General features: G+C 47.6%; 2 protein-coding genes across 11 annotated transcripts in view; both read left to right on the top strand.

The window, feature by feature from the left end:
- The window catches only part of MAMLD1 (mastermind like domain containing 1), a 254,146-nt gene extending 246,934 nt beyond the window's left edge, over positions 1-7,212 (top strand). For all 5 annotated transcript variants that reach the window (XM_068697365.1, XM_068697368.1, XM_068697363.1 and 2 more), the window contains 3 exons: positions 3,040-3,186; positions 4,645-4,726; positions 5,016-7,212. In XM_068697365.1, coding sequence (XP_068553466.1) covers positions 3,040-3,186; positions 4,645-4,726; positions 5,016-6,040 — 1,254 coding nt within the window. In that variant the 3' untranslated portion in view covers positions 6,041-7,212. The remainder of the gene's footprint in view (positions 1-3,039; positions 3,187-4,644; positions 4,727-5,015) is intronic.
- A 12,937-nt stretch (positions 7,213-20,149) lies between these two features.
- Positions 20,150-20,910, top strand: part of MTM1 (myotubularin 1) — a 40,484-nt gene continuing 39,723 nt past the window's right edge. For 2 of the 6 annotated variants that reach the window (XM_068697373.1, XM_068697376.1), the window contains exons 1-2: positions 20,150-20,276; positions 20,532-20,645. In XM_068697373.1, coding sequence (XP_068553474.1) covers positions 20,643-20,645 — 3 coding nt within the window. In that variant the 5' untranslated portion in view covers positions 20,150-20,276; positions 20,532-20,642. The other 4 variants (XM_068697372.1, XM_068697371.1, XR_011101185.1 and 1 more) reach the window with 3 other exon arrangements.

The following is a 20,910-nucleotide window of genomic DNA, read 5'->3' as shown; positions in this document are numbered from 1 at the left end:
AGTGCTTTTCTCCTTGCTCTGTGCTTGGGGTGGTAGCCCCGGTGCCTTCCCGAATGGAGCTGCCCATCTGGGAAGCCCCCACATAGGGCAGGGGCTTGGAGGCGCTGCCAACAGTTCAGCCAGCAACACCAGCACATGCTCCTAAACGCACAGCCCTAAACCCCACGCTGGGTAGCCTGCTGCTGGGCTGGGCTACTGCTGATTTCTGGTTTTGTTAGGGGGTTTTTGAGGGGGAAAATGACCCCCCCCCAAAAAAGCCAACATGCAAACGCAATTATTTTAGATATCAAAGACTAAGAATCCCCTGCAGACACCTGCAAGTCCCCATCCTGGCATTGACACCAGAACCCTCCTCTCTCCGCTCTCTTTGGGGTTTGAAACGGGAGAGTCAAAACTATAGACAAGTTAAGACTCTGGCATGTTTGGCTTGGCCTCGCTATGGGAAAAGTGACTTTTCTAGGGGAGTGATGAAAAGGAAAAATGCTTAAAGTTCATTAACCTTTGGTACAGATAGCAGCGTCCTTTAGACTACACCAGAGCTATTCTTAGCCGTGACGTTGACACGGGTGGTTCTCGTTGTAAGGGAATACAGCAGTTCCCACTAGCGGTGAAAGGAGGAAAAGAGAACTTTTTTTTTTTTTTTTTGGATTAACCTACATGTGAACTGTAGACAGAAAGATTTTGAATTCATTCCTTGTCTTCCCATCTAGGCTATTTTGTCCTAATTTCCCCCAAGGCAAAATTTGTATCTATAGATTGTTTCTTTACCGGCTAATGAAGTGTTATACAATTTTGCTCTGAAAAACTCAGGAGCCCATTCTCTGTATTGGCAAATAAACTTCGCTGATTGTCATTATTTGCTATAGGATGCCTGCAGAAAATCCCATACAATTAAGCTGTTGTATTGCCACAGCACAAGAGCCACAATTAGTGGTGTGATTTACACTTCTTTAGCATTAATAATATGGAAAAATCAACATTAGTTTCTTGATGATGTTTAGGAAGAATTGGAATGAGGTGGACATGATTAGGAAAAGAGCCTTTAATGTTACGACTTGGTAATGCAATAGCCCTGAGCTAGACATCAGAATGATCGCCCTTGCACTAAACTCATTTGCTTCAGTAAGCACAGACCCTCTGCACGCAACAAGACAAGTTGGGAGGAAATTGGATAGATGGCAGGGATTTTGGTGGTATGAACATTTCAGTGTCTTTCATGTGCAGAGTACACAAACTGAATCCCTGCACTTTCAAATATTCCCCTAGAGGCAATCTGCATTATTCAGAGCTTAACCGTGGCTGCAGAACACTGTCTGACATGAAAGCAGAACGCTAGCTTTACATGAACTTTCATATTTACATCTGTAGTAAATCATATTTACTTTCTTCCTCCCCTCTTTTTTTTTTTTTTTTCTCTTTTTCTTTTGGAGAGAGGGAATAAAATGGGTAGGAGGGGAGAAGGAGGAGGAGAGGTGTCCAGCAGAATTGTAAGCAAAGCACCACTAATAAAGCCCGGTCTTATGAGACTGCCCATGAATGGGAATGATAATGAGCGGTGATGAGCTGCAGGTTTGTGTCTTTTAGTAAATTATCTAGCGGGCATTTACATTTCATCAATTGGGCTTTTGCATAATAGGCCAAAGTGCTACAAAAAAAGGAGGCACCATAAAAATGAGTAATTTCGGTGACCTTCTTGGTAATGGCTCTCACCAGGAGGATCTGGGCAGGTGGAGGGTCCTGCCTCGTGGCAAGCTGCTGGGGAAAGGCGCCCCAGGCGCAGGCACCAAACGCCTCCCAGAGCCTTCTGAAGCATGGCTTGTATCCTGTTTTCTCCATCTGAGCATGCTTCTAATTGTCAGATGTCAAAAGGCAACAACCATTTTCTTCGTGCTTATCTCCCGATAACATTGATTCTCAAACAAAGGATGTGGGCTTCCATTCTGAAAACAAAGGAAGCACGGCCTAGCTAAGATTGCTGGATATAACACACATACTTCTCCCTGCCAATAATAACAAAACATCATAAATAATGTAGAGGCTGGACGTGAAAATGGAGAAAGGGGAATGTGCTGGTACTGCTGTGCCTGAGCATGGCACCTGGGGGACTGCTTGCCTTCTTGTCCTCCTCCAGGCCTGGACTTCTTCCCTTGTTTTTTCTCTCGGATTTCCTTGACTGCCTGCCAGCTCCTCAGATGTTTTGACTTCAGTACTTTTTCTAATTCTTTTTCTCTTTTGGGTTGTGTCTTCCTGGTGGTTTTGTGATTTATTTTTTTTTCTTCTCCCCACAATGCTCTTTCTGTGGAGGCAAGTCCTCCGCTGGTGAAAGTCAACACGGCTCTCTCTTTGGGTCCTTACAGCAAGGCCAGTTTCCACCAGCCATGAATCAAGCCGGTTGCATTTCTGATTTGTGCCTGGCCATGATCAGATCCTGTGTTATCCCATGTTCTCCTTAACTTTCACAACTAGCTCTTCTTCATTTTCCCATCGGGAAACCCTTGAGAAGCATTTCAATCCAAATCCTGGCCCACATCTTCCCCATCTTTCTGGGTCCCTGGCCTGATTCCTCCTTTTCTCTCCTTTTGCCTTTGGTCTGCTGCTTCCTTTTACTGTGGCTTCTCCATCATATCCAGTTGCCAAGTCCTACCCTGATGCAACTTTTCTTTCCTTATGTCTTGCAGTGTAACAGTTGGGGAACTGGTGGGAAATGTGATGCTTTACTCACAGCCCTCCTGCCAGCCAGGCAGCCATGTGACGCCAGTAATCTTAGTGAATCAGTCCCGTAGCCTTGGGCTAGTCACAAAGGATTCTGGATTAACCTTTTGCTTCTCTCATTTCTTCTTGTGCTGACCCTCAGAAATTGGAGCAGTCCCCTTGCCCCTCACCATCCCCACTGTGGCATGTGGGTCCATGTGGATCCACAAGGTGTTTTTGGCACGGGACAGCCAAAGACTGGAGAGAGGGCATCGGCAGAGAGGATAAAGGCTTCTGTTGTTATCTCCCTGATGAGATTAATTTTCTTTTTTTCATCTTTCTTGGCAGGATCAAAATCCTGGAATTGTTGCCAGACTTCAGGAGCCGGGCTCCATCCCAAGCGGAGGCTCGGTGCCGGCACCAGCCACGGTGAATGGGTACACGATGAGGAACCATTTACTGAAGCAGCAAATTATGAAACGACAGCTGATGCAGGTACGATGCCGAGAGCCTCTGTGGGCTCCTGTGCCATCCACCTCACCGGGAGGGACAGGACTAACTGGAATGGGGAAACGAACAGTCAGCAAACACTAAGGAGTGACCCAGGAGCTGCTGGGTTGAGTCAGAGCAGGGCTGTCCTGCCTGAGAGGCCACGACCAAGTGCTGCTCAGCAGGTCTGAGTGCAGCTCTGCCCACTCATGTGCAAGGGAAGAATTCAGTCACCTCCATATCATTGCCGTCAGCCGTGGTCAGCCTCAGAGCTGGGAGGGAAGACGCTGAGAAGGGAGGCTTGAAGAGTGAGTCAGTCCCAGGAGAGAGATTCTCCATGCTTGCCTTTCTCCCTGGTTCCCCAGGGATATCCCAGAGCAGATGATAAACTCCAGTTTGTCCTGGACGTGGCAGTTCTCTCGAGGGACAGAAGTCCTTGTGTGAGGCTTGAAACGTGCTGTGTGAAGGAGCAGGGGTGGGGGAATCCCACAGGCAAACTGGGCGAGGCATCACCGAGCCTGCACCTCGTGCTGTCTGAGCAGGCTGCTGGGTTTGCGGCAAACTGGCTCGATTCCTTGGATGGGAAACGGTTTGAGAAGGAGTTCAGTAAAACCCTTAACCAAATAGTATCCCGTTCGTTGATCAAATTCCCTTCCAAAACCAATTGTGCCTCTTTGTCATCTGTTAGCCTTAAGCTTATCTGTGCTGCTCTAGCACAGCAGGAATTCAGCCAGGCCTCAGCTTGCACCACGCGTGGAAGGTTCCCCAGGTCACAGCTGCTGTCTGCGGCAGGGATGCAAGTGCGGTGGCAGGTTCCGGGCTCAAATGGCTGCAGACATGAATTGGGTCACTTGGAGGACGCCAGCAGGATGCGGGGTCCAGGGCTGCCCGTGGTTCGTTGCTGTGTTCTGCTGAGAAGCGGCAACTGGCACTGTAGGTGATGCACCTGAGCAGAGCCGGGCAGGGTGATGGCCACCAGCAGTCCCTTGCTTGTCAGCGTGTCCCTGAAATGCTGCAACAGATTCTGCTCACTCTCGGACTCTCGGGCACCTTTTGTCCCGGGATCTGGTCCTTCAGAGAACGTCCAAAGAGTCAGCACAAGAGGCGCTGGGGAGGCACCAGGATTCCTGCAGTCTCTGGCTGCCCTGCGCTTCACTCGTACGCTGCTGAACACGAGGGGCTGCGTGTTTGTCCAGCTCCCCCTTGGGCTGCCTGCACAGTGTCTGCTGAGGGTGGCACTTCCCAATGCGGGGCTGTCGTAAGGACACCTCTGCAGGAAAGGGCATGTGAGCAATTAAGATCCGCTCTGAAGTGAACCGTCTGGGCTGAATCTCATCAGGGGTGTGTGTGTGTGTGTGCATGGGAGAGGTTGTTAGTGATGACAGTGGCTACAATTCAAGTGTCTGCTGCTCGTCTTGTTTGTCAGGACACTGCAACTTGACTATTATTCCCCTTGTCTTCCAGGAAAAGCAGAGACAAAACATGCTGGGAGTAACGTCTGAGCAGAGGAGTTTGTTTGCGGCTCAGCAGATGAATCAGTTTCAAGGTAAGGAGGGAAGTGGCATGCTATTAAAAGCCTCGAGGAGCCAGGGCCTGGGGTCTGATTAAATACGGGGCGCTTAATGATTCTCTGCCCTGAAATAAAAGCATTTCCCATTTGATTACGTACCATGAGGTTCACCCGTTTCCTTATTGCTCTGGTAACAGCACTGTTACACAGCCCGCAGAGCAGGGCCCCGTGTAGAGAAAGATAAGCGTGGCGAGGTAGCCCGGTACGGATCTGCCGTGCTGGCAGGGTGAAGGTGCTCCCAGCTAACTTGTCTCTCTGTGTGCAGCCGTGCAGCAGCCCCTTCCCACCGAGTGCAGCCAGCCGATGCCGGCCCCTCCGCCCAACCACCGCATGCTGCCGTCTAACCCAGCCATGCTCCAGAGCACCTTGGGCGCCGCGGGCATCGCCCCAGCCACCGCCAGCCAGAGCAGCGGGACCATGGTGATGATGCCGCACAACCCCGGCAAGCAGCAGGGGGTTTTTCCGCCTAATTCTGACTTTAACATCCCCCTGCGGCCGAGCCAGAACTCGCTGGGCATGAACTCCGGGTGCCAAACCGTGCACAGCCACGCAGCCGTGCGGCCAGGAATGCCGATGGGCGGCTTTAGCTCCGGCTCCTTGGCGAATCACTCCGCCACTCAGCAGCACTTGAGACAGCCGAGCGTGCCAAGAATCCCCAACGTCTATCCCAACTCATCTGCCCAGATGTGGACGCCGACCGCTGTGCCAAGAATGCCAAATCAAAGCCAAATGGATACCAGCATGCAGCAGTTCTCCAGTAACACTCTTTTCTCCAAACAGAACGCGAGGCCCAACGCGTCGGGTCAGCAGTTCTCCCAGCAGGCCGTCGTGCCGCCAAATCAGATCGCTCCCGGAGTGCAGGTCAGACAGATGCAAAAACTAAGCATGGGACAGGCTGGCCAGGGCTTGAGCTCGATGAGTACTCAGAACTTGAGACACAATTTAACCAGGGGACCGTTGCCAGCTATGAATGTTATGAAATCAATGCCGCAGGGAGTGTCTGGTTTTAACCAGCTCAGTCCCGCCTCGGGGCTCGGCCCACCGAGCTACCCGGCCCCCGGCCAGCCGCCCGACGCCTTCAGCAGGATGAGCGCGGCTTCCGAGCTGCCGCAGTACGACTTCGTGGCCCAGCACAGCGGCTCCATCCTGCCCGCGAACTGCAGCGACGCTGACTTCCTTGACTCTCTCATGAAGAGCAGCAGCAGCAGCAACGACGAAGAGTGGTTGAACAATCTGACGATGATAGATGACATTTTGGGACAGCACGCTCAAAGCTCCGGCCATGTTTAGCTCGGAGAGAAGCGGTTGTGTTGTAAATGCTGTGCGTGTGACTTTTAAAACCAACAGGTGGCCCGTGAAAACTGCCACCTCTTTCCGTAAAGAAAGACTAGATTCAGCCAATTCTTTGCCTGCATCAAAGTTTAATATTGGCAGTTTTTCAGATGACTGTATATATTTGAATATTTTGTAAATTATGTTTTCCTAAACCTTAAATGTAGAAGTATTTATACTTCTTTGCTGGACTGTTTGTAAATAAATCTATAGCATAACTTTTGGTTTTATTATAGGGATTTCATTATACCTTGTTATAAATATGCAAATAATATTGTTAGTTTCAGTAATACTGTGTATTACAGCATAAAATACTTATGTTTTTGACATAACTTAACACATGAACTAGGGGTGTCACTGCAGCCAGACTAGGCAGAAATGTATTCTCCCATATCAAGAGGAAAGGTTGAAAAGTCGTGTTAAAAAAAAAAAAATCCATAAAAGGAACTGCTGGGTGGCTCACAGCTCAATCCTGCAGCCCGATGGTGGTGTGCAGGTCCCCCCTGGGCTCCCAGCGCAGTCAGGGACCTGCCGGCAGGGATCCGTTTGCGGGGGAGTTCTCGACCTGATACACTCCAGCACGCTGAGGCGACGCTGGCAGCGCGTCGCCCGGTGCCCTGCAGTGTGGCTGTGCCGTGACCCTGCGGTGTGTGTGTCCGTGCATCGCAGCCAGCTGAGGAGCCCCACGGTGTGACGCAAGTTTGTCTGAAGAAGAGGCGCTGGCCCGACATCGCGAAGGCTTCCTGGCCACTGCATCCTACAGCCAAAAGGTGGTTCTGGTTTGCACACCCCTGCCATGTATATTTGTAGTGTACAGGTGATTTGTTCCTGGTTTTAAGGCTTTTCATAATTTCTGTTTTAATGTGAGACTTTTTTTCAGGGGAAAAGTCTATAAACATTAATAGTTAATTTTTGATGTTTTTCTGTCAGCTACTATTGTCCTATGTATATTTAAGAGTCTGTTTATAAAAGATTCACTGTACTGTAAACTTCTTAAAATGTTCATACTTTGTGTAATCATATTTTAATAGTCACATCATACTTCGCAATACATTTGTAATATAACGTCAGCTTCAAGCACAGAATGTTTTTTTCTTCATACCATAATAAACTGCCAGGGGAAAATTGCATATATTTTATGTGCTCGTTTCTTAGCTCCAACATTTTGTACCTGCAGATATTTGAATTAATTTGATTTGTCCAGGATGCTACAACGTCAATCTAATAACGTGTACAAATGTGTATGTGCTGTTAATAGACAAAATGAGCTAGACAAAGAATTGAAGTGGGCCTGAATTTAGTTTTGAGATGGGCTTTCCTAGGCCCGCTCTCCATTTCCAGTACAGTTGTGGGTAAATACAAACAAATTATTCTCTTCTTTTTTACATAGCTCCATTTGTTTAGGTTTCAGTGCTTATTATTCAGAAACAATTGACTCTAGATTTTGGGGCTCTTGCTGTACTGCTCCTTCAGCAATGCCTCTGGTGGCATTTCACTGCTTGAACACAGTTCTCAGGGGAGAGCCCGTGCCTGCTCTGGGGCAGTGAGCTGGGTGCAAGGAAGAGCAGGATGAAAGAGGGCGTTTTTCACCTTAAATAAATGCACAAATAGTCTGTAGGTAGAACTGCCTTGTTTAAACACAAGCAGACACCACCCCAGCTTTCTAGGGCTGACGGAGATGTTGTGCTGCCCTTCATCCCTGAGACGCCATGGGCATGACGAGCTTGAGGAAGTCTCCTGGGGAGGATTTTCCTCAAATTGGTCCATGCTGGAGGGAGGGGCTGGGTGTGGTCATCCCCACCCTGGTGTGAGCCCTTCCTCTCCGGAACTTTTTTCTGCAGAGCTGGATGGCAGAAAAGAGCTTCTGAAGTGAAAAATATGAGGAGGCAGTCAGTGTGTAAAGCAGGCGGATAGAGCTCTGCAGATAGCAGGCCTCTCCCAGCCACCACCACCCTGCGCCTCTTGAAGATCCTTGAGGCTTCGTGATGGTGAAGGCAGGAGCTTAATCCAAGTGAACTCCCAACAGGCTTGATCCCAAGAATGATACATATGAGCGTGAAACCAGGGCGAGGAAGAAAGAAGCCAGTTTTTCAAGCCGAAGAAACCGGCCTTGCCGAACAACCACCCAAATCAGGCGGTAAAACCCTGCGAGTCTCCGAAGGAGACAGAAATGCAGAGAGGCGATAAATGCCTCTTAATGTGTCTGTAGTGGGGACAAAGGTGAGTTTGTGTGGCTACGAAACTTGGCAGCCTTTCAGCAGCTTTTCTGCCCTGAGCTGGGCCCTGCCCAAGCCAGCGCCGGTGCTCTCCGGGGCAGCAGCTCCGACCGCAGGTCTGGGCACTGCCAGCGCCCGGCCCCCTCCGGGTTAGCTGCACAGCACTCACAGGTGGCAGGGCTGACTGCTGCCGCACACATTTCTGTAGGATATTATTAAATATTACAAGAATACCCCATTTTCATTCTTCATTTTGTCTTTGGCAATGAACCTTGCAGCTTCTCAGGTCTGCAGGGTTTGGGTTACCAGCACTGGGTGTTTTCACAAGACAGCTGTCTGCCACTGAATTTATGAAAAATTGTTTGTCTTGTATCCAAGTTGCGTACCCACTTGTTTTCACTCTTATTTTTTTTTTTTGTCTAGTGCTTGAACTGGTAGAGCTCTTCACCTCTCCATCTCTCGTTCCTCATGTCTCAGTTGGGAGCGGTTACGGTGCCTTACCTCACAGGGGCATTGTGAGGAGTCATGGCTGTGTTATGCTTTGAAGACGGAAAATTATCATTATTTTCTTGGTGTCTCTGGTGGTACTTGTAGCTGCTGAATCTCCTGCTGCTGACCTCTTGGGGCTTTGGCACATAATCTTGATAGCAAGTGCCCTTCCTGGGTTGCAGACGAAGAGCTGGGCTGATTCTTCTCCCCTGGGCAGGCACACGGGGAGGGTTGGCTCCGACCAGGGCACAAAGTGCGGGGTGAAAGCACGTGGCTCATCGCAGCAGCTGCAGCATTAGAACTGCAGCTCTGGGCTGTATCGGGCTGTAACAAGCAATGCCTCTACCCCAGCAAATTGCCTGGTTTATTCTGCAAAAAAATACCTCTCTGTACTTTGCCCTCCCCTTTTCTTCTCTCCATTTCAAGTGTGAAAATGCCCGAAGCCTGATCCTGCTTTCATGGTCCATATCACTCAGGCAAATAGTAGCGACTAGTGATAGAATAAGGCGAAATACCTCGCACGACTTATCCACCACGCTTACTGGAGCAAAAGGATCACACCACGAGGCATACGCAGACTTGTTCCATAAGCCAAATTCTGCTGCCTTGCGGGCTGGTGTAAACATGGGCTCGGTCGACTGAAGTCAGTGGTCTAGCATGGGATTTGCACAGGCATAAATAAGAGCTGCATTTGGTGCTGGGGAAGCGCAAAATGAATGTAGATGTCTAAAATAGCTACAAGGAGCGAAGTGTCTGACAGCACTCACTATTGAAAGCTATCATTTATTTCCCAAACAAGTTACGTCACCAGACTGCCCTCATAATTATGGCCATGAAAACAGGCAAGGCAGTAAGATTTTTCCTCTTGGATTCCAAAATAACATCAAATCCCTTTAAAGGCCAGAATTTCCAAAGAGGAGCTCACTAACAGCTTGTCTGTCTTAAAGGTTAGTGACATAGGTAAGTCAGACTTCAAAACTCTATGCTTACCATGGAAAAATTCTCTTTGTGGATTGTATTAATCTAAACCAGACCATTTCTGACAAAGGCAAAACAGAAAAAACATGCTCATTCCTATAAAAAAGCATCCAGAAAGCTCCTAGGAATAGATGTCACAGGAGCCCATATCAGGCAATTTCCCCAGGCAGCCTAGCCCTGACTTATGCAGAACCTGAGCCGTGCTGCTCGGTGGCTCTCCAGGATTGATTACACATCTTGCTTAAGAAGCTTTCAACAAAGGAAGCTGCACTGATGCTGAAGTGTAAGGTCAAGTTCTCCTCTTGTGTAGGATGTTGTAAATCAGGAGCTATTCCACTGCCTGTGGCAGGGTAAACCCTGATTTATACCAGCCCGGGAACAGGAGCCAGCACCTGGCGAGGGAGCTGGCACCTGCTGACGGCGCTGCAGATGTGCCCGTGCCCCGGGGAGAGGGCCTGGAGTGGTGCCCGGCTGCAGGGCAGGCAAGGGCAAGGGAGAGCCCTGCTGCCCCTCCTGCCGTGTGTGCTGGGGGCAGGTAGCTCGTGGCCCTGGGGGGACGCTGCTCCCTGCCACCTCTGCCTGGTCCAGCCATGCGGGCTGAGCTCGGGTTGTGGTTCTTAGCAGCAATCGAATGCCTGTTTCCACTTCTGTTCCCTGCTACGTGTATATCAAATCTTTTTTTTTTTTAAAAAAAAGAGAAGAGTCTGGAAGAGGACGGAATGTTTTAAATACCACTGAGGGTCTCTCCTGGGCAAGGTAAAAGCCAAGTAGCGGCTGGCAGCTGCAGGAGCTGTGTAGAACTTCAGGCTCCATCTGCTCAGGAGGCCTCCTGTGCACAATCCCGCACAGACCTGGGGAAAGGCGCCTGATTAAAGCTGTCCTGCTCAAGCCAGGAGAGCTGCCGTTAATCATCACAGCCGGATTCTTTGCTCCCTCCTAGCTCACTGGCCGGTTTTCGTAGCTCTGCTCAGAACAAATACGCTGCTTTATGCACGTCTTAATCCACTCCCGTCCTGCGGCAGGTCTGGGACTTGGCTGTCGTCCCCGCTCTGCCCGCGGCAGCCGTTTGCCTACGGAGGGCAGGCAGCGCGCTTCGGGTCGTGCAGGAACACATGACTGTGCACGCGGTGGGGACAGAGCCCAGTTCCTTTGCTTTTCTGTGCTCAGGAAGTAGAGATTGGATTGGATTTGTAATTTTATTTATTTATTTATTTTTTCCTGGAGGTTGGCATGGCAGTGGTCTGGCTTGCATCACGGCCCCGTGTCAATTAAAATAACCCGCAGCTACAGCAGAGATGTGTCCCCCCAGCCCGCAGGGCCCTTCGCCGTGCGGCTGAACTCCGCTGCCAGCTTCACATGTGTCAGAGCCAGAAAGCAGAGGGGAGCTCCTGGGTTTTGTGTATCACGTGGCTCTTATCCTTACAAAGCTTTGCGATGCTGCAATTTAATGTCTGAGATTTAAGTAATTGGGGAGGAGGAAAAAAAGAAAGCATCAATTTAAGTTCAAAGTTGGATTTGTATCAAAGAAGGATGCTGTGTTCCAGTTGTTCTGATGTTGCCTTCATCCATTTTCAAGGAGCAAAGGGACCCGGTTCTGCCCCTGCTTGGTTTCACGTCCTGAGCCATGCCGCCTTTGATGGATGGCTGGGACAGACGAGACCGGGGCAGCAGCAGGAGGTGGTGAGACAGCCTATTTTCACTCCCTGAGGGGAAATCAGCCCTAAGCTATAAAGTTGTGAAATCCCTTTTTTCTTTGCTAATGTAGTGCTGTGCTTGACTCCATCCAGCTGCAGAAACATGCTTTGTTTCCAGTTTACACGCTGCTCCTTGTCAGCCCTGCCCGCTTTGTATGGCGGCGGGGGAAACAGAATTAACTTGCAGACCAGGACCTGTGCTCCTTCCCTCTTCTCAGCCCATAAATTCTTATTCTCTTTCACCTATTAGCTGGCTGCCTGGTTTGTCTAGGAGGCTCCCATTAACCCCCTCTTTAAACCTCACAATCTTTTTATAAATATATAGATTTTCCTGTGCCCTTTCAGGGAGATTATGATGTCCACTTAGCAGAGGGGGACTGCCAAGCACAAAAGGCTGTGGACTCGAATCCCAAAGATATTTAAGTACCTAATGAGGCAGGCAGACACCGGTGGGATTTTTTAAGCATAGTTAAGCAGAACCAGTAGCCACGTCCTGCAGCCAGTGGTTTGCATCACCCTCAGTGGCTGTGCACACGTTTGGGCTTTGTTTTACAGACCTGGGAGGAGAAGCTGGTTGTTTCAGCATGGCTCGCTGCAGCCAAAATGTGACCATGAGTCAGGCCCCTTGGTGTCTTCATTTTCCAACCTCAAGAGCCAGTCGGCTCATCCTGGCCAGGGAGAGCGTGCAGCCTGACAGGTAGGCAGTGGAGGATGAGCCAAGGATCCCACTCAGCTCCTGCACAAGCTCTGCTCTTCCCTGGCAACCTGGCTCCCAGCAGCCCGGGATGCAGCACGCCTCGCCTTGTGGGCTCACAGCAGCAACCCAGGCGTTTCGCTCCTCTCCGCCGGTGTTCCTGCTGACAAACTGCCACCTGTGCGTCTTGAAGAGCAGGTGTCTGATTTCTGCTTCAAACCTCCAGCTCTTTGCTAAGGTTTTTGGCTTATGATTTGCCCTAAGACTCTGCAGAACCCATTCCTTTGTCCGGGGAGGCTTTACAGCCCTGAGGTGTGCTCGTTGCTGTAATTCAGGGGACATCTGCTCCTGGTGTCCCGGTCCTGCTTTAACATTTACCTTGACCGATTTTTCTCTGAACATTGGAAGTGATTTCTGACAGATCTGTCCTTCAGCTCTTCTGACTTCTTAACTAAGGCATTAGGGTTTGTTTGCTTGTTTTAAATCTCCTCACACACCTTTACATTGCCTTTGTTTTCTCTGCAAAGTCCTTCACACGCAAGACAGTAACTTGTGGACTGACATGTCTGAGTGTAAAGAAGGCTGAGGGGAATCCAGGGCTGTAAGCGGTGAAGTTGTGAGTATTTGGAAGGTGCCCTCTTCTCCCTGCCTGTCTACTCAGCGAAACTTAATTATCTTGAGACCTCTACTGTCTGACTGTCTTTTGAATTTGGTACAATTAGCCAGCAGTTCAAATTTGGGGGGGGGGGGGGGGGTGGCGTGGGTAAGACACTCAAAAGTGATTGCATCAGGCTCAGGAACTGGCTACAAGTTAGTTGTGATGAAAATACAGCATTCAGCAGGGAACTAAACATTATTTACTAGAGGGAGCAAAAAGAGGTCATTGCATCCTGGAACAGCTGCCAGTATGGAAGCCAAAAAAAACATGCCTATGTTTCCAGCTGCTACACCAAAAGCTGACACGCCGAGCCCTGTGCAGCTCTGCCATCATAGGTGCCCCCTTTTCCAGGGCTCTCTAGCTCAGGGGGATACACAAATGTTTCCCCATTTACCTGGCACTTCAGCTTGCAGACATCTCTCTGATTGACTGGTTTAGAAGCTCCAATGCCCGATACCTCTTGAGCTTCTTATGGATGGCTAATGTAGCCAGGAGTGTAGCGAGATACTATCTGCAACTGTGCTTGGCCTTGCATGAAATCAGACAGGGAGGCTCTTTTCATCTTCTTGCACCTTGAGCTCTGATCCCAGAATAATGTTTTCATTTTAATTGTCTGTCAGGAGGTAATTTTATTCCTGGTGTCAGCATCCACAATAAGCACGAAGAGAGTTTTGCCTCTGGCTGTGGCAATAATGATAGCTGTAGTGCCTCTTGTCCGTATCCTCAAACATAAACTGTAAGCTGTTCTAGAAAGCAAATATATTCTTTGTGTGTTTTATGCAGTGCCCAACACAATGAGGCCCCGGTCTCCAGACGCTACCACAGTACTACTAATAAATAATAACTCAACACAGAGATTAACACTGTCACAGAGAGACTTTCTGATTTGGTACATTAACTTCTTATTCTTTTCATGCTGTGAATGTAAGCTGTAGCTGGAGATACAAAGTGCTGTGAAGATTACTGTAAGTACTCTGATCTTCTGAACCCTGAATGGAGGTCGCTGTTGTATAATAAATTGCATTAAAATATAAATGAAAAGAAATCATGTACAATTTTTCCTGCAAGAATTATTCACAAGAAGCTTCGTGGAAGAAATTACTGCGTTAACTCCAATAAAAGTCATTATTTCTTTCAGGTGGCTGCTTGAAGCTTTGCTAATTGCCTGCAGAAACCTATATCAGCATCTGATGAAGTATTCAGGGCTTCCCAAGCCCCTGCTTGTCCCAGTGATTTTGCAGAGCTGAGAGGGGTTTTGTTTTACTCATTAGATCAACCGAAGAAGTTCTGCTTCACAATAAAATGATTTTCTCCTACTCACCGGAGTGCCCAGACAAGGCAGGCAAGCTGCCTCCCAGCAGCTTGGCTCTTTCAGTACCACCAGAATGATTCTTGGTCCTGTGGGAGTTAACAGAAAAGCCTCCATCGCACACTGCAGCAGCCTGAACGGATTACCTGAGGTCTCAAAGCACCATCTAAAAAGGTAAGCACCGAACTCGGGGCCCTTCCTGTTACTCACAGCGTCAAAGTCTCCCTGTGCTCCCCACTCTGCTGCTCAGCACTGCAGCTGTACCTAGTTATGCTGAGCGTTCCTGGGGAGGGGTGATGTTTGCCCAGGCAGAACATCTTGAAGAAGACTTTGATCACTTATGCAGTCGAGGTTTAGTAAAGTACACCCATTTCTTAGTTGTTTCATTTAAATTTCATCTCCCTCTCATATAGCTGTGAATAAGCACGTCCATGTAAACGGAGCTGCTTAGTCTGGTGGGCTAGAGCCACTGCTCCCAAGATGATGCCTGATAATACCATGAGTGCCAGATTGTTTTTAATTCTGCCAATAAATGGCAATTTCCTCTAACAACGGGAAAGAAAATTACATGTGAAACCCGGATACTCCTCACCCACTGTGATATATTTAGGCAAACTGAGTACAGTGAAGGGTTTTCTTCTTTATTATAAAGAATAACACCTTAGACTAATGAGATTAGATCCATTTTCCCTACAAAACGTAGTTAGGGGAAATGCGAATTAAACCAAATTGAATCCAGCATGAGGTTTTGGAGAAGCCAAAAGAAACCATATTCTTAATTCCCCGAGCTGTGCCCTGGGAGTCTCTGCTGACACAGGCTTGAATCCAACCTAAAGGTTGTCACCAGCATCTGAGAGTGCAGAAAGTAATGGACCACATGGGTTCTGGAGAGAGAAATCAGTAATGCTCTGGTGGGCAGTGGTGCCCGGAGCAGCTGGCCAGCTCATTGATTTCCTATCCTGCGTAAGGAGCCACTTCTGCTGCTGCTGTGATATTTTTGCTTGATTTTTGTGATAGTGCTTGGTATATTCTGATCTAAATAGATGCGTGTTTCTAGAGAGGAAGGGCTTTCCCAGTGCTGACCTTTCCACAGGCTCTCTGCCTGAGCCCTGGGGCCTCTGGACTCTTCACTGTTCAGCCACTGCAGCCTGCTGCCTGGAGCCTGACTGAATTTCAAAGCAGACCCCTCTTCTACGGGGCATGGCAGCTGAGAGGGGCTGTGCTGTGTTTCCAAAGTGCACAAGTATGCCACTATGAGTAAATGGTGGTGGAGATGCTCCCCTTCCCGTCCCTTTAGCTGATGTGACTCTTGTACTATAAAACAAGTCATATTTCTGTTTAGAGTACATATGAGCTCTGTTCAGCCAGCCCTTGTTGTGTCCATTGGCATACTTAAAATAATGCTTAAAATAACTTTTACGTGCTGAATTTTAAGTGATTCAGATGCTACTGTAGTTTAAGTTGTACATGTGTGGACCTTGACAAAAATAGAAGGGGACGTGGGAGTCCCATATTACAGAGGCTTTTTACACTGATAAAGCTGTTTGATGCATCCACGAGAGCCTTTTACAAGGTATTTTAACTTTAACCACTTTGCTGCTGCAGTCTCAGCTGCCCGGCATCACTAGAATTCTTTTGGGATTTGAGTAAAACCTCAGCCCTACAGAGAAATTCAGTTCTGCACAGACCAAAAGCAAAGCACTTAATGGGTATTAGTCTAAAAGGTACTTCTGTTTTATGAGCTATATTTACACATTTAACAGGTCACTTTCTATTGCAATTTACATTTAAGTGCACTGGAAGCTTATTCCTTTGTGTGCTATTTAATTTAAGAGGATTTTCTTCTATTTCTCTTAATTTGGGGCATTGTTCTGATGGTACTAAAATTAATTCCACTAATAGTTCTGGTAATTCAGTGGATGTTACTAACTTCCATTTGTTTGGTTCCTTTCATCCAAATTCATTCCAGTGCTTTTAAAACCTTTTACTTACTATGCAAATCAGTTATGAAATATGTGAGAATGAGTTTGCCTTCCTCTGAAATGCAGCTACATCTCAAATAAAACATTCTAACAGCTTCTAATATTTGCATGAGGAAAACAAAGTGTGATTTTTAACCTGAATATAGGAAAAGCAAGTGCCTGATATTAAATTCCTGTCTTTGAAGACAAAGAATCAGCATCTAATAGGAGATGTCTGTCTACTAGTCACAGAAGGTGTGTGTGTGTGTGTACACATACATTTTATGTATATATATATCCTTTAGTTGGTATGTGTCAACTTTTGGCATCAGCACTACTGTGCTTGCAAAACCTAGGTATCTGAAAGCCTGCATCTGCCTGATTTCACAATAACAAGTATGTACATTCAGTCAGTGTTTCTGAAAATGGTTCCCAAAATACAATTGCTATTTCCAGCCTTGGGACTTGCAGGATCCAGAAATACAACGGGTGTCTTACATAACTCACCTTATTGCTACTGTGAGTCAAGCAGCAAGGGGCAGATTTTTTTTTATTTTATTTTTAGGGTGCTATAGGTGTTTTATTTGGTAACATGCTACTTGATAAAGAAATGATTAGGCTAATTGAAGGGAAAAGCTAGATAGAAATAGGTTAAAGAGGTCTTAAAGTACAGCTTATAATAATTAAATCTGGCAGTCTTTATTTAGCAGGGACAAAAATAAACATCAAGTTAGCAAACAAAAGACAATAACAGGAAACAAAGGGTGTAAATGGTGCAGTGTAAGGAAAGCAAAAGAATCAGTGATGTACCATATCATTTCTAATATCTAACTTGTAAAAGTGTGTGTGTGGGGGGAAATGTACATGTGAACATATGGGCATACATATAAAAATATGACACATTTAACACTACATTGTCTTTTCTGGTTTATGTCACAACTATTACCAAATAACATTTTTTGCTAGGTAGATGGATATAAATCATCTTTACCTTGGCCTGTGGGCTTGATTTAATGATAGAGAATTCCTACTTCCAATTATTTTTCTTCCTCTTCTCCCTAAAACAGTAGGAAAACAAGTTAATATTACTATCAAGTATGGTTATGCTCCCAAATTGTACATTGTTATAATCAATCTCACAGTACCTAGGCTTTCCCTGGCATCTCAGTTCTGTATGCGTATTTATTATTTGCATTACCTTAGTGCTACAAAGCTTTGTTATGGATCAGAATCAACACAAATGACATTCCCACCCTGAAGAGCTTTACAGTCAAAATAAGAAATGGGGTAAGTGAGGAAAACAGACAGGAGAGGCAGCACAATGAAATGTGACACTGTACTGTAGACACCACAGGAAAGAGAAATTTTAAGCCGTGTTTTGAAGACAAATGATCAGCAACTTTGTGGCTGTTTAGAGCATCCCTGGAAATAAAAGGCAGGTAAAAGAAAGCACAAAACAAGTTGTTTAAACATGTTACAAGTAGGCTGTGAAAACTGACATCAGGGGCTGATGGGAGCTGCAGTTAGACTTCAGCAGTGAATGGAAATGGCAGGTAAGGTGAAGACCAGCTATCAGGCCTTTCAAAGTAAAGACAACTTGGTAAGGATCGACATGATAGAGTGGGCTGAGCCAGTAGAGGGATGAAAAGAGAGAAATAATGTGGTGAAAATGACAGACTAAGAAAAATGGGCTTTGTAGCAGCATTCTCAATAGGTATGAGCAAGACAAGGTTATATTTTCCAAGGCCAAAGGAAAGGATGTTGAGGTAATTGAGATTTGAGAAGATGGGAGTTTTAGCTATATGGACAGATTTAGACACAGTCTGAACATAAAGGACTGTGGAAAGGTCTGAGTCCAAGATGATTATGTACAGGCAGATAATAGTGTAATAGATAAAGTAGAGAGTACTTGTGGGAGAAGGCACAATGCTATTTTAACTATGCTGAGCTCAAAATGGCATTAGGGTTCTCAATTAACCAGTTCTTATCCAGATGGTCCAGAGATTGGATGGAAGCTGGAGTATTTGTGTGCCGTCTGGGCCGATTATGATCCAGCCACCATATGCTACAATACAAAAGAAGAAAGCACAGGCTCAGAAACACAGAGACAGCCTAAACATCCCCGAAGTTAAATAATGTATGTTCTTGCAGAACCAACTAGCCATCAGATGAATCATCGGTCAGGTGCCTCAGAGTGGTTTTTGTCCAGTTCACATCTTATAGGCATCTGACCATGCAGGTGTAGGGCTCACGGGGCACCCGTGACTGCATTCAGGAGGTGAAATCCCACTCAGAGTTCATAAGAAGGTAATAGAGACAAAAGCACAGAGTTTAGTTAGGAAAGCACACCACTGTGCAGTAAAGAGGTGTCGCTGTGAAAAATCTGAGTGGAAATTTTTGTTTGAGTGAAATTTCAGAGAGTAATTGTGGAGAGCACTTTTCTGACTCTTCAAATCTAAGATTGCTAAATGAGTGAGGCAAAAAAATATCTTTAAAGCCTTCATTGTGTCAGAGAAATGCCTTAAAGTGTGATCTGAATGAAAGTTTGAAAGACCCTTCAAATAAGAAGGATCCTCTGTGTAGACAAATAGATATATACTTACACATATATATAAATATAATCCAATACATTGATTCATGATTTCCTGTTGCAAATACCATACCGGAGTTGATCAAAGCAAGGCTTCAAAATTGCGTCAGTGAATTTTCTGGCTGGTCTTTACTGAAGGGATGAGGTCAGAAGCAAGGGTGTACCATAGAAGACAACAAACAAGACTATCTGAATGACGGAGGCGAACTAATATTTCATCTCCTTTTGCTCACCGCTTACTTCTGCTGCATATTAATTTTAAACTCACAGTTCCATGCTCATTGTAGAAAACTATTATATACTCAAGAAACAATTTCTTCATGAGAAGAGGATCCATCCCTTGTATGTTTTGCTTTGATTCTCTACAGTTCTTGGAATTCAAAACAGAAATTGTTGACAGCAAAGGAGATGCCTTAAAATAATTAATAAAACTAATTTTCAAGTGGTTGTCTTATGGCTCCTTCTGAAAGGACACCTTGTCTGGTACCAACACATGGCTCACCTCAACGCGCTTATAGCTCAGAGTCGGACCTCCAGATGGTGTAGCTGTTTGTTCGTGGACAACAAAGGACTGGTAAAATGAAACCGAAGAAGGTTTTTGAGGAAAATACGGAAAAGCAGAGACTGTGGTTGTCGGCATGGTATGGGCAGGTGCTGGTCTGCCTTCCAACAGAGGACGGGGCGAGTGCTGCCACCGTGCTGGTGTGAGGTGGGTGCTGCTGGAGCCGCCAGGCTTGGCTAACCTGAATAACAAGCTTGTAATTGTATGAAATCATGAAGGGGCCCAAGGTGCTTCTTTTGTTTTATATTGCTTTCTTTATTTTTCTTCCTTTGCTCTGCTCTTCTGCCATGCCCAGCCCTGAGAAGGGAGAGCACTGGCTCTCCGCTGACAGGAACAAGTTAGCTCCCAGAGAAGCTAGACGTGGCTGCTTTGTAACTCACAAATATACTCTAAAACATCACAAATGTTTTGTAACATCCCGAAGGCCCTTTTCCTGAGGGCAAGCAGCAGCAGACAGCAAAGCGTCCCCAAATTACCACCTTGCCCTCTGGCTGTACGCAGCCATTGGTTTGTACGGTGACAATGGGCCATTTTGTAAGGCGGTCCAAGTATTTATTTATTTTGATCTTGCATATAGAACATATAGATCTTGCATATAGAACGTTGTTGATGTTGTTTACATCATAAAATTTATGTAAATTTCTATTTGTTGCCAGGGCGTGTCGAGAAGGCTTGGGCGAGTGGGATATATATGGTTATTAACGTCTGTTGGTTGATCAACTCTATCCACGTTCTCGAAGACACAGGGAACGTGTTTTCCTTTCCTTTTGCTCCTTTTTCCCCCGCTGTTTTATTTAGGAATTCCCTGCTTGGAGAAAAAACGGCGCCGCTCCCTCTCCCCTCAGCGCCTTTTCCCGCCTCTTCCCCTCAGCGCCCCCTTCCCGCCTAATCCCTCAGCGCCTCACGCGCCTACAGCTCCCGGCATGCCCCGCGGCCCCGCCAGGACTACAGCCCCCAGCAGCCCACGCGCGGGGGCCCGGCCCACTTCCGGCGGGGCGGGCCGCGCTCGGGCCCGGGACGGCGACGGCGGCGGCGGGGCCGCGGTGAGTGCGGGGCGGGCGCCGCCTCCCCTCAGCCCCCTCAGCCCCGGGCCCTTCCCCGCCCTCAGCTCGGCCCCGGGCTCTCCCCGCCGCGCTTTGGGGCTCGGGTCTCGCCCCGGGGCCGGGTTTGGGGCCTGGGGGGGGGGCCCGGGGTGCTCCTGAGGCAGCCGGGCCCTGGGCTGGGGGCCGCGGGCGGCTGCTGTGGGGGTGGAGCAGCGCCGCGCCCCCCTGAATCCCGGCCCTTCGCCTGTTTTGCAGATGCAGGCGGAGCTGAGGGGGTAGGAGAGGTGCTGGCTTCTCCTGCAGAAAGCCCCGGGTCTCGTGAGGCTGTGGAAGGCACCGTGGGGGAGCTCAGCGTCACGGGTGTGGATGGTAAGGGGAGCACAGAGCCAGCGTTGGCTCGTTATGAAAGGCACCGAGTGAACCTGGACGTACTTAGAAGTGCATAGGGTTCAACGCACAGTCGTGGTTTTGGGGCTGTGTTGTTGTTTGACGGGTGGGTAGCTCATGGTGTTGTACCTTATCGCTGTACAAACCCAGAACGGCTTTCCTGCGGGAGTTTTTAATGTTGATTTGTGGCTTACGCGGTTAAAAAGAAGCTAAGCTGTACAGTTAATGACAAAGCTGGCAAGCTCAC

This window comes from Anas acuta, chromosome 13 (genome assembly GCF_963932015.1).
Source record: "Anas acuta chromosome 13, bAnaAcu1.1, whole genome shotgun sequence".
NCBI lineage: Eukaryota > Metazoa > Chordata > Aves > Anseriformes > Anatidae > Anas > Anas acuta.
The sequence above is the reverse complement of the archived record's forward strand: the minus strand, read 5'-3'. Positions and strand labels throughout refer to the sequence as shown.